Below are 13,517 nucleotides of genomic sequence, written 5' to 3' on the forward strand. Positions count from 1 at the left end.
CAGAGATGGGCAGCAATGAGAGGGGAAGACGAAATGGACATCGTCAAAGATTTGCCAGAAGGGTTAAGGAGAGATGTAAAGCGCCATCTCTGCCTTGATCTCATAAGAAAGGTAGCATCAACATCAAGTTCTAGCGAAGAGGATATATAAATTTGTTATCAGATTTTGCCAGAAATATTTCTACTTTACCCTCAAAAGAATAGTGTTTTTGGCTGGGGCTATGTTTTGGGCAAAAAACCATCATGGGGACTCAATATATAGGCTGAAAATAATTAACTGTATGGGCTTAATGAGTTAAAATAGTGGATTAAAGGCTTCTTTGAAATTTCAGATGAAGTTAGGGGCTGACGTGACTTTGAGGTCTACAACGAGAAGAACAGAGAAGAAAATTTTTAGGCTAAAGCGCAGTGATCAAAATTCATTGCTCAGTTCTACTAATCCCAATTTCAGTGTTACACGATCCTCATGATGATCACTGGGGACATTTTATTTTAAGAAAAACTCCTACGAAAATAATATCTGGTGAAATCATTGTTGGATAAACATTACTCTTTTGCCTTTCTCAGGTGCCGCTGTTCCACAAATTGGACGATCTTATCCTTGACAACATATGTGATAGAGTTGAACATCTAGTTTTTTCCAAGAATGAAAAGGTACATATTCGCAAATCAAACCTTACATTTAAGTTTTTTCCCGACCAAAGTTATTTCTATAATGTCATCCCAGGTAATAAGAGAAGGAGATCCCGTTCAACGAATGATCTTCATAGTTCGAGGGCAATTACAAAGCAGCCAACAAAGAAGCAAAGGAATGGTAGCAACATGCATGATAGGGCCTGGAAATTTTCTAGGAGATGAGCTCCTATCTTGGTGTCTTCGTCGCCCATTTATAGATCGGTTGCCGTCTTCATCCGCAACTTTTGAGTGTATAGAGCCAGCAGAAGCTTTTGGCTTGGACGCAAATCATCTAAGATACATAACAGAGCATTTCAGGTACAGATTTGCTAATGAAAGCATCAAAAGAACAGCGAGGTACTATTCATCAAATTGGAGGACGTGGGCGGCTGTCAATATACAATTGGCATGGAAGCAATACAAGAGGAGGACAAGGGCAATTGTGATATTGCCTTCGGAAATTGGCGATAATGAGAGAAGACTTCGATTATACGCCGCAATGTTCATGTCGATTCGACCTCATGATCACCTTGAATAGAGATGCTCTATTTATATAATCAACCAAAAATACACACAGACATACTGTATTAAAGGCGATTCATAAGATCTTTTGAGCAATATACATACTATTAAAGGCGATTCATAAGATCTTTTGAGCAATATACATACTATTAAAGGCGATTCATAAGATCTTTTGAGCAATATACATACTTTTTCCTAGTGGATCCTGTCAAATAAAAAGTTTCCTATGATACTACTCCATGGGGATTAGCTGAGAACTGAGAAGGGATAATAAAGGCAAAGATGAATCATGCAAATTCCACAATTTTATTGGTTAGAGTCTCCATGTTCTTGGAATAATGCTTCGTTTTGCCCCCATTCGCTTGGAGGTGAAACTGTACATAGTTGCATGTATATGATGAAAGCTCTCGTTCTGTTTTGACGTTATCGCTTTGGATATACGAGTTACATTATAGTATCAGAAACAATTGTTTGAATCATTGCCTGTTGCTGAAATAATGTTATAATTTGAGCATGGAATAGAACTATCCTTTGCAACCTTTGGGACTAAACTTGTCCTTACCATTTCTACAGTATACATAATGTACCTTTTAGGTCAAGAAATACGAATTATACTGTCCTTATTACATAAGAGAGACAGAAGAGAATACATCATTCAAATTTTAGTTTTCCTCAAAAAAAAAAAAAATACATCACCTTATTATAGTAATGTCATAAGGACACAAAACCTTTACCTCAGCTCCCTTTTTTCGCGGTCCACCGCATGTATCAGCTTGCTTGGGCCAAAGAAGTAGGTATGATAAGGCAATGGCATGACTTGGATGATCAAGGCAAAACATAGCTTCTCTGTGACTTCGCCCATAGATTCCTTGTTTTATTGAGGATATTGCTTCGCACAAGAGTCCATACTGGAAGATGCATTTAAGCCTACCTGCTCCTTTTGTTTATACTTGGTTTTGTTTGTTATTTTTCTCGATAAAATGCCTTCATACAAATTATTTTCATTATTTGTTTTTCAATCCCTTCAGGAAGCCATAGTTATGAACAAAACCTAACAGGCATTACATCGAATGGGTTGTGTTACAAACCAAGTTTGATGTTATTGAAATTAAACTTGATTTTGGATCAAGCTTAAATTTTGGGTTTATGATGGAATTATTCTAAGTTTGACCAAACCCAAAATTAGGTCCAAATTCTAGAGGTTTTCTAGAAACACTCTAGAAGGTTGATCACCTCCTTAAAGTGTTCTAGAGAAATCTTTAAGCTAAATATCTAGATAATAGTATAGAAACATCTAGATAATTTGTGACAAAAATATTTAGATATTATGTAGAAATTTCTAGAGATTAGAAAAATATCTAGGAACTATGGAGGTGATATTAGAAGAATCTAGATCCTTTGTAACATATCTTTGGGAGGCTATAAATACCTCCTCACCTCTCACATTTGTAAGTAAGAAGAAAAAGTTGAACAAGTGAATAAAGCAAGTTCAAATAAAGAGTCTTCCTCTTCATAAGTTCTCTACATTTCTCTAAAAGTCTTTCAAGTGTTCTCTAAGTGTTCTTCATATTCTTCTTCATACTTAGAGGTTTATTCTCTTGGTTTCTTTCGGGTTTCTCGGGTATTACGGTCTTGGGCTAGTGATAAGCACTATTGGTGTTATCTTTACATGGTATCAGAGCCATTCTAATCTTGTGCTCTTCAAGATCGGGGTTTAAAGAGAGCTCGGGTTTACTCTAAGTATAGAATCAATGGGTCGTGTCGTTGGATTAGGAATGGAGATCTTAAACCAATCTAACTACCGGTTATGGAAGTCATGTTGGAGTCATACTTGGTTAGTGAGGACTTATGGGATGTCGTCGGCGGTAGAAGCACAACACCACCAAGGGAAGATGCTGCAACAGCGGAAGCGACAAAGGAGTGGATACGGAAGAATGCCAAGGCGGAGTTTGCTTTGAAGAGGTCAATATCTTCAGGACTATTTGAGCATGTCTCAAGATGCACATCCGCAAGTGCTATTTGGCAGGACACTAGATCAATTGTTCAACAAGAAGAACGAGGCTCGTCTACAACTGTTAGAGAACGAGTTGGCGAATGCGAAGCAGGGGGAGTCTTCAATCTCAGAGTTTTTCATCAAGGTAAAAAATCTTTGCTCTGAGATTAATACTCTCAATCCGGAGGAGTCGATTTCGGAAGCACGGTTGAAGTGGTCTATTATTCGTGGTCTACGACCCGAATATACACCGTTTGTTTCTTCAGTTCAAGGATGAGCTACACAACCTTTCTTGGAGGAGTTTGAAAATCTACTAGCTTTGCAAGAATCACTAGCCATGCAAATGGCGGGAGTTAAAGTCCATGATGACTCGGGAAGCTCTTTTGTAGCGAGGAGACAACAAAGCTTCAGAGCCAAACCCAAATATGGTAATGTGAAGAATAATGATGGACGAGAAGGATCTTCTACGGGAGACAAGAAGCGATTCAAGTGTTATCGGTGTGGAAAACTTGGGCATTTCAAAAAGGATTGTCGAGTCAAGCTGAAGGAAACAAATATGGCGGAATCAAAGGGTCATACTGAAGACAAAGAATGGGGAAAATGTTTCACGGTGGAGGCTGCATCTTCAGGTACATCCACAGCTAAAAATCTTGAAAATGATTGGATTGTGGATTCTGGTTGTAGCCATCATATTACTGGAGATGAGAAGTTATTTTCTAGTATTCAGCGTCATGACGGGAAAGAAGCCATCATTACTGTGGATAATTCAATCCACCGCGTTGAGAAGGAAGGGACAGTCGTTATTGAAGGAGATGATGTAAGCCCAGTCACTCTCAAGAACGTATATCATGTTTCTGGAGTAAGGAATAATCTTCTCTCTGTGGGTGAATGTGATTGACTCAGGTAACTACGTTTTATTTGGCCCAAGAGACGTTAAATTCTTAAAGAATATTAAAGAATTAAAAGCGGACGTGGTTCACACCGGAGCACGGGTTAAGGATTTATATGTTTTATCGGCCTCAAATTCTTATGTTGAGAAGATGAGTACGAATGATAATGCCTTTATATGGCATGCTAGGCTTGGTCATATAAATATGACTAAGCTAAAGGTTATGGTGAATAAGGATTTGGTTAACGGGCTCCCAAAGTTGAAGATTCATGATGAAGGAAAGCTTTGTGAAGACTGTCAATATGGAAAGTCACATATGCTTCCATTTGACAACTCCACTTCACGATGCAGCGCTCCGTTGGAGAGGGTCCATAGTGATTTGATGGGTCCGACGAGAACATCCTCCTATTCTGGGTTTCGGTACATGTTACTGTTTGTTGATGACTTCTCACGGTACACTTGGGTATACTTTGTGAAGGAAAAATCAGAAGTATTCTCCAAGTTTCAAGAATTCAAGGTTACAGTGGAGGGAGAATTAGGTCAGAAGATCAAGACTTTAAGGACGAATAATGGAGGGAAGTTCATGTCAAAGGAGTTTCTCTCTTTTTGTCAAAAACATGGTATCAAGAGAGAATTTACATGTCCGTATACACCTCAGCAAAATGGAGTAGCAGAAAGGAAGATAAGACATCTAAGCGAGACATGTAGAAACTGGTTACATGACAAAAATTTTTCTAAGGCCTTATGGGCGGAAGGCATGAGATGTGCAGCGTATGTCATCAACCGGATGCCACTTAGTCCGAACAATATGAAGTCTCCTTGTGAGATGGTTCATGGGAAGAAGCCAACGGTGAAACATCTCAGGATATTTGGATCAATCTGCTACGTCCACGTGTTTGACTCTCAAAGAACCAAGTTGGAGGCAAAGGCGAAGAAATGCATCTTTGTCGGCTATGATAAACAAAGGAAGGGCTGGAGGTGTATGGATCCAGAGACACACAGGTACACAATGTCTCGTGATGTTGTCTTTGATGAAGTTTCCTCATTTTATGGGCCACCTCAAGTCTTGGTCGAACAAGAAGGTGGGGGTTCCTCCAAGATCAATGAACCAGTTGTTCAAATGCCAAGTGAAAGCGGAAGTCTTGAAGAAGAGACGCAAGGTGAAAGGGGGATCACTGATCAAGAGGAAGATGAGGAAGAAGATTGTAGTTCCATGGCTAATCAACGGCCAAAAAGGAACATTGTTAAGCCTGCTCGGTTCAGAGATGAAAGGTTTGTCACTACTTACTCATGCTACTTTGCAGGTCCATTAGATGAAGAGGAGCCATCACCGTATGATGAAGCAAAAGGAGTTCAAGAGTGGGAGGGCGCAATGAAGGAGGAGATGAATGCTCTCATGAAGAACGAAACTTGGGATTTGGTTCCAAAACCCAAGGATGTCCAACCCGTTTCTTGTAAATGGGTGTACCGAATTAAACAAAAAAAGGATGGGAGCATTGACAGATTTAAGGCAAGGTTGGTTGCTCGAGGGTTCTCTCAAAAATATGGAGAAGATTATGATGAAACTTTCAGTCCAGTGGCAAAGATGACTACGATACACTCACTTTTATCTTTAGCCGCAAGCTTTGGTTGGAAGTTATGGCAACTAGATGTGAAGAATGCTTTTCTAAGCTTTGGTTGGAAGTTATGGCAACTAGATGTGAAGAATGCTTTTCTATACGGAGAGCTTGATAAGAAAATCTTCATGGAGCAACCGCTTGGTTTCAAGTCACGAGAGCATCCTGATTATGTCTGCAAGCTTAAAAAGGCTTTGTACGGGTTAAAACAAGCTCCTCGAGCTTGGTATGGAAAGCTTGCTCAATTCCTTCAGTTTTGCGGGTATGTGCCATCAAATTCTGATCCGAGTCTATTCTTCAAGAAGAATGGAGGAGTCCACGTGGTGGTTCTTCTTTATGTGGATGATATGATCATCACCGGGAATGATGATGCTGAAATTGCTCGTCTACAAGAGTATATGTCGGTGAGGTTTGAGATGAAGAAGTTGAGTGAGTTGAACAATTTTCTTGGTTTGGAGGTCGAAAGGGTAAAGAATGGAATATTTGTCGGCCAACAAAGCTACGCAAGAAGGATTGTTGAAAGGTTTGGAGTACACGAAGGGAAGACACGTACTACTTCGATGGACGTGAACATAAAGCTTAAACGCGATGAAGGGTCCTTGCTACCTGATCCTAGACCTTATCGCTCTCTTGTAGGAAGTCTTCTATACTTAACCATTACAAGACCTGACCTTGCCTTCGCGGTGGGTCTCGTAAGTCGGTTTATGCAAGAACCAAGGAAGCCACATCTAGAAGCGGCAAAGAAGATTTTGAAGTATGTAAAGACAACTCTTGGCATGGGTCTGATGTACAAGTACAATGCCAATGTTTCTCTTAATGGTTTCACGGATGCTGACTTTGGTGGAGATCTAGATGATCGAAAATCAACTTCAGGGTATGTGTTCTTATGTGGAGACACAAGTGTTTCGTGGTGCAGCAAGAAGCAAGCAACGATGTCATTGTCTACCACTGAAGCGGAGTATAAAGTTTCAACACTCGCAGCTCAAGAGTGTATATGGCTTCGAAGACTCCTTGAAGATTTGTTGGAGCCAATCAATAAGCCGGTTGTAATTTATGGAGATAATCAAAGTGCTATCAAGTTGGCTAATAATCCGGTGTTTCATGCAAGGACGAAGCATATCAGTTAGAACATCATTTCGTACGGGAGAAGGTGCTTGATGGAACAATTGAAGCTTTGGAGGTTCGAAGCGAAGACAACGTTGTAGATATCTTCACCAAGTCACTACCAAAGGGCCAATTTGAGTTACTTCGCTCGAAGCTCGGGATGGTTGACAAAATCAAGTTTAAGGGGGAGTATTGAAATTAAACTTGATTTTGGATCAAGCTTAATTTTGGGTTTATGATGAAATTATTCTAAGTTTGACCAAACCCAAAATTAGGTCCAAATTCTAGAGGATTTCTAGAAACACTCTAGAAGGTTGATCACCTCCTTAAAGTGTTCTAGAGAAATCTTTAAGCTAAATATCTAGATAATAGTATAGAAACATCTAGATAATTTGTGATAAAATATTTAGATATTATGTAGAAATTTCTAGAGATTAGAAAAATATCTAGGAACTATGGAGGTGATATTAGAAGAATCTAGATCCTTTGTAACATATCTTTGAGAGGCTATAAATACCTCCTCACCTCTCACATTTGTAAGTAAAAAGAAAAAGTTGAACAAGTGAATAAAGCAAGTTCAAATAAAGAGTCTTCCTCTTCATAAGTTCTCTACATTTATCTAAAAGTCTTTCAAGTGTTCTCTAAGTGTTCTTCATATTCTTCTTCATACTTAGAGGTTTATTCTTTTGGTTTCTTTCGGGTTTCTCGGGTATTACGGTCTTGGGCTAGTGCTAAGCACTATCGGTGTTATCTTTACAGATGTGAATTTGCTAATATCACAATGTACGATCACTAGAAGAAATATTCCTAGCTGAAGCAATGAAAAATAGTTAATCATATTTGGAATAAATTAATGCCCCACAAAAAATTTAGATAAAGTGAGATCAGGTTTGAGAGATTACCCAAACCTTGCAGTGCGATCGATGACCATTGGACTTTCTTAATTTACATTTAACTTCATACTCCTACAAGAGTGCAACATGGATAAATTATATACTGAAACAAAGATCTCCTAAGATTCGGATCTTCTCCAATTAGTTGTTAACTGAAGAATGTCCAATTCCTCCAATCATTATCTTACATTCTGAATTCAAGGGACGTGATTAGCCCCGTAGGATCTCATTATTGTTTTTAGAATCACTATCACAAGAGTAAAATTCTATATCACCTAATCTCTTTCCTTGAATTCAGAATATACACTAATTATTAGGGGGTGTTTGGTTTAAGCAAAATTTTGGCATTTGGTATGGCTTATAAGTTCTGGGATTAAAAAGTGAGTTATTTTGTGTTTTGAGATTCTCTATTTGGTATATGTTTTAAGAAAATTTTTGGAACGTTGAATCCCAAAAATACAAAAAATACCTAATTTTTAGAATTTGCCAAATCCTCTCAATTGGAGAGGATTTGGTAAATCCCATAAATGAGTGTGCTTACCTCTCTTTTTATACATTTGTATTTTATTTATTTTTGGAAGGTAACCTCACCAAGATAATCATGTTCATCTTATTTTCTTTTCAAGAATTTGTTATCCTATAATTTGGGTTTGAACCAAACAAGATATTATAAAATTTAGGATTTGTTTTCCTATAATAACGTTGAACCAAACAAAATATTAGATATCCTATAACATGTATAAAACCCTATGGATTTGAAATTCTCCATGATATTACAAATTCTAAAATTTTGGCATTTGAACCAAACACCCCCTAAGAGGAATTGGAGCACTTCCCAAAACCACCGGGCTTAAATTGTAGAGATCCAATATCAAGAAAAGGCATATATTATATATATATATATCATATATATATATATATATATTTATATATATATATATATATATATCATAGTCATATAGTATATATATATATATAATATACCGGGAGATGTTCCTAAATAAACAAACTCGCTTAGCCTAAAAACTAAAACCCATCCTTCATCCAAACTGGCTAGGATTCAGTCAAACCAGTCCAACTAGACCAATGCATTACCTACGCGTCATTAACACACATGTATTAATTATCAGTCAACGGCAGTGAACATCTGGAATTCACTGCACGTGAATCTGGATTCACATGGCAGTGAACTGGATTCACTGCAGTGCAATTCGAGATACGTTGAAGGTAGTGAATCTGGATTCAGCTGCGTTGCAGGTAATATTAATGCAGTGCTGATCTGTTGCACATGAATCTTTCAGCGCATTGGATTCAGTCTAGATCGCCAACATGGATGAAGGAGGTTTTTCAGTTTTTAGGCGAACAAGGTTTTTATTAGAACACCTCTCGCTATATATTGATATAATATAATATATATATATATATCATAATATATCATAAGTATATATATATATATCATTAATATATAGATATATATGGTAAAAAAAGTCCACACGCAGGTGTCGTTGGTCGCTTGGACTTGCAGCTATCAAGCAGGCACGGAGAGCACACCAGAATGAAACAAAACTTGGGAAGAGTTTTTTATTGGCTTAATTGCACTTAAGTGCCATATAATTTCCCCAAACTTGCACTTAAATGTCCTATACTTTCAAATCAAACAAAAAAGGCCCCCAAAGTGTTAAAATATTGCAGATGAATGCTCCATAGTTATAAAAACTCAGATAACGTTATCTTTTCTCCACGTCACATAGCAGAGCGTACTAAGGGGCTGTTTGGTTGCACACTTTTTGAGAAAACTTTTCCCAAAATATCTGACAATGGTAATTTTGTAATTAAAAGTTTTCTATAGATTTCTGTAAATTGTGTTTGGTTCAAAATATCTGACAATGGTAATTTTGTAATTAAAAGTTTTCTATAGATTTCTGTAAATTGTGTTTGGTTCAACAAAAAATTTATAGAAATATTTTCTATAAAATAGGTTCAACAAAAAATTTATAGAAATATTTTCTATAAAATATCAAAAACTACCAAATTTTACAAAAAGCAACTTCCTCTCAAAATGAAAGGAAATCAACAGGAAATCTGACACCTTCCTTATTTAATCAACAAAACCCGTCCCATACCCATTTTCTATAAAGTTATGAGTCATTTTCTTGTTTTGAACCAACCAAGCAAAGTATAAAAAAATAAGAAAATTGTTACTTTTTGACTTCTCAAAATTTTTCCTATAATTGTTTAAAAAATACAAGGAAATCATATTTTGGGTGGAAAATATTTTCTATAATTTATAGAAATTGAACCAAACACCCCCTAAAGTGAAACTCTTAGAAACTTAGGGTATATAAGTGAGGCCGTTTATAAACTTTGGGGTATTTATATACAAAACATTGGGGGAAGAAGAAAACACTAATATGTAACATTTTGAAACTTTGAGGCATTTATCTGCAACACTTAAACCTTTTAGGATACTTTTTTATTTTTTAGGTTTGAGAAAAGAGATCACTTAACTGCAAGGACATTTAAGTGCAATTAAGCCTTTTCCTTTTTTGGGGTTGGGGGAAACACGAAAAGTAACATGTCACGTGCCAGCGTGAGCGGTAGACGTCAATTAGGACTCACCAGTCATTACCTAAAAGGTTGAGCGTTTCTGTGAGATCTTATTATTTGAGAGGACGTTATAAAATTGGGGAAGAAGCTCAATTGGCCGCTTGCGGATGGCGATGAAGGGTTTCTTCCATTTCGTCGTCTTCGTCTCTCCTCAATCTCTACTCGAGTTAGCCTCTCCTCGAGATGATTAATTGGTATGATCGCATCCAAAACTGTTAATTTTATGTTCATCTATTCCTTCAAAATTTTTTTTTTGGTTATAGGCTGATCAGTTAGATTTGATGTTTTTTTTTTCTTGAGCTTCACCTTTCTAATTTGTTGTTTGGTGCTTATTTTTTTTTTAATTGTTGCTAGGATTGATTCTTTCTGTGCGATTGTAGGGTTTCATATGTTTAATTCCAGTTGTGACTTGATACAGTAATTCTTTCCTAGATTTGTTCTAGTGAGTAAAGAACATCTGGGGCATGATGTTTTTTTAAAAAAAAATATGAATCGAATGAGAGTTTTCCAATTCGCTTAATGACACGCATAATATAAAGGTTTGGTTTCAACGAAGCGGATGTAGGTTTCAAGAGCTGAATGACAAGTATTTATGGTCCAGTGTCGATACGGATAATTCATGTGATCCATCGAAACCTTAGAAAAGGATGTCCTGAAAAGTAGCTGGTGGTGCTGTTTTATTGTTGTAGATGTTCTGTTTTGAGTATTTTCTTCTAGTCGTTAGGGGTTGATTATAGTGGTCTCAGATCTGTGGAAGCTACAGTTTCATGGTTTGGACAATTCGGATATGCGTGAGCCTTTCATAAGGAGGCATGACTTATTTCTGATCATGGAATTTCCTTGTTTTACCATTTCAAATTAATTTTGCGCCCACAGATTTGGCGTGTAAAGATCCTGTCTTGAATTTGTAGTACGCTTTGTCAAGCATATGGAGGATAGCTGGACTACGATGCTTGTAAAGAGCTTGAAATATGTTGGTATTTTCTTTTCCTGAAGGTTTATAAAATCTATATGACACTTACAGTGCTACAAGGATACTGCTATACATAGAGTTTGATTTATTCCTTAAGCTGGATAACCGACTTTTCTTATATACATTAGCGGGGATGCATACAAGCTACTGCTTAAAGTTGCAAGTTTGTCCAACTGCATTTAACACTTGTGAAGTCAAGATTGTATTTGCAAATTGCACATGCTTCTCAAGCTTATTTCCTGTTCTTAGGTGGAGCTATTCAAGCAAAAGTTTGAAATTTCCAGCTTGGCTAATTACTGTCTCAGATGGGTTGCTGTATGACAAATCTTCTATTGTCAACTTTGTAGTCTTTCTTATTTTTGTTGTTGTTTCTTTTTTCTTCAGGGTTGTTTTCGGTAGTCTTGTGCTGGAGAATGAGACTAGCTTGTAAGATTTGACCTTGTGTCCTCATCAATTTCATTACCGAAACGTTGATGCCCGCACACATAATTGAATTTTCCCACCATCGCAATGTGGAGAAACTGGGGTTTCTCTTCAAATGCCATATCTGGAAGTTCAGGGCCAAAGAAAACCTGCACTAATCCAACCACATCTATTACTGATTGCTCGGATGACGAGGTCTCTTCATGTGCCAGTAGTGAAGAAGGGCTAGAATGCCCGATATGCTGGGAGTCGTTCAATATTGTGGAGAATGTTCCTTATGTTTTGTGGTGTGGCCATACCCTGTGCAAGAATTGTGTCTTGGGGCTTCAATGGGCTGTAGTGAAATTCCCAACCGTGCCCATCCAGCTACCTCTCTTCATTTCCTGCCCCTGGTGCAATCTTCTATCTTTCCGACTGGTTTACAAAGGAAATCTCAGGTTCCCACGCAAGAACTTCTTCCTGCTCTGGATGGTGGAGAACATGAATAGGGACAGAGTTACATCTCGTTCGTGTCGCGGGGATCACCATCCAGCTTGGCCTTCCAGTAGTGCTACTACTCTACGCTCGGGGGCTACTAATGGATACCACCATCACCATAGCAGACGGGCTCCCATTGTGCGTCAAGAGCAGTTCAACCAGAATCCAAACCAGGAGGACCAATTTGGTAGCTACTTGAATGTGGAGAGGATCAATGCTTCATTGAGGAAGTCACTAGCTTTCTTCGTCCACTTGACAGCCAAGCTCCCTTTGGTCATAATCTTTCTCCTAATAGTTCTCTATGCCATACCTGCAAGTGCTGTAGTTTTGGTGTTGTACATACTGATAACTATCCTGTTTGCCTTGCCTTCTTTCTTGATATTGTACTTTGCCTACCCTAGCTTGGATTGGCTCATCAGAGAAATTATCACCTGAAGATATCCTTTGCAAACGTCCACCTACATAGCTCACTTCTATTCTTTAATGTTTTTATTGGATTACCAGAGCTATTGTTCAGCAGAGAAATTGTCGCCGAGGTATTTCTTTCAGCCAAGAAAGCCATAAACAAGTTGTTGATTCCACTCCGAAGAGTTTCGGCATTTTTCATTGCAGAGTGATACTGGTTTTGAACCAAGTTCTCATCCCCTGACGTGCAGCATGCCTCTGAAGTTGATTTATGCAGTTTGAGGTGTGGGATGTACATTGTAGAGGAGCTAATGTCCCGTTAAAATAACCAATTTAACCGCAGTGTCTTTTTGTTAGACTTGTTTATTTTTGTTGAAGTATCTTGTGTTTGTTTAAGTCATGAACAAATCATAAGCTGTTGTAGTTCTTGTGGTGCTGCTTTAAGTCTGCGTGTCCAACTCATGGGTTCAAGGCGTTTGCATTGAGCCCTTTTGCTTTCCTGTGCTTATAGCAAGTATTCGTGCTTTTTTTAAGTTGATGATAGCTTTATGGTGTTCAACAGCATCCCCTCAATCTACTGTAATGCTGAATTGAAATTAACTGATTTGGCTTTGGCTGTTCTTTTGAATCCAAACTGTAGTTATTTGCGGTCTCTTGAGAGTTCTGGCTTGTCTCTGCAGGCTTTCAGTTAATGTGGCCTCTGAGGTTGTGCCCAATCTGGTGATGCTAGTGCTCGACTCATGCTGGTGCTCTTCCCATCAGGTTAGTAGAAAGTTGAACATGTTCTGTTTAAGCTGCTGACAGCTTCATGTTCTGTTTAAGAGTGCAATTTACAATGCATGCTAAGCTTGCACACAATGATTCATATGATTCAAGTGAAGTATCATATTTTCTGCTGTCGTACTAAAACAAAGATGCTTCAGTGTGCATCTTAGAGGCAT

At 37.9% G+C, this 13,517-nt stretch overlaps 2 protein-coding genes across 2 annotated transcripts in view; both read left to right on the forward strand.

Moving 5' to 3' along the window:
• Window positions 1-1,521, forward strand: part of LOC109823029 (cyclic nucleotide-gated ion channel 2) — a 5,793-nt gene extending 4,272 nt beyond the window's left edge. The window contains 3 exon segments of the mRNA XM_020389346.1: window positions 1-111; window positions 567-653; window positions 727-1,521. The exon segment at window positions 1-111 is cut by the window's left edge and continues 16 nt beyond it. Coding sequence (XP_020244935.1) covers window positions 1-111; window positions 567-653; window positions 727-1,212 — 684 coding nt within the window. The 3' untranslated portion in view covers window positions 1,213-1,521.
• Window positions 10,343-13,119, forward strand: LOC109820364. Its single transcript, XM_020386491.1, has 2 exons — window positions 10,343-10,492; window positions 11,656-13,119. The coding sequence occupies exon 2, from the start codon at window positions 11,782-11,784 to the stop codon at window positions 12,604-12,606; it is 825 nt and encodes a 274-aa protein (XP_020242080.1). The 5' UTR covers window positions 10,343-10,492; window positions 11,656-11,781; the 3' UTR covers window positions 12,607-13,119.

Source organism: Asparagus officinalis, chromosome 8, assembly GCF_001876935.1.
Source record: "Asparagus officinalis chromosome 8, Aspof.V1, whole genome shotgun sequence".
In the NCBI taxonomy this organism is placed as follows: Eukaryota; Viridiplantae; Streptophyta; class Magnoliopsida; order Asparagales; family Asparagaceae; genus Asparagus; species Asparagus officinalis.

Coding starts and splice junctions, on each gene's coding strand:
- LOC109820364 (XM_020386491.1), top strand. CDS start 11,782: ATGTGGAGAAACTGGGGTTTCTCTTCAAATGCCATATCTGGAAGTTCA.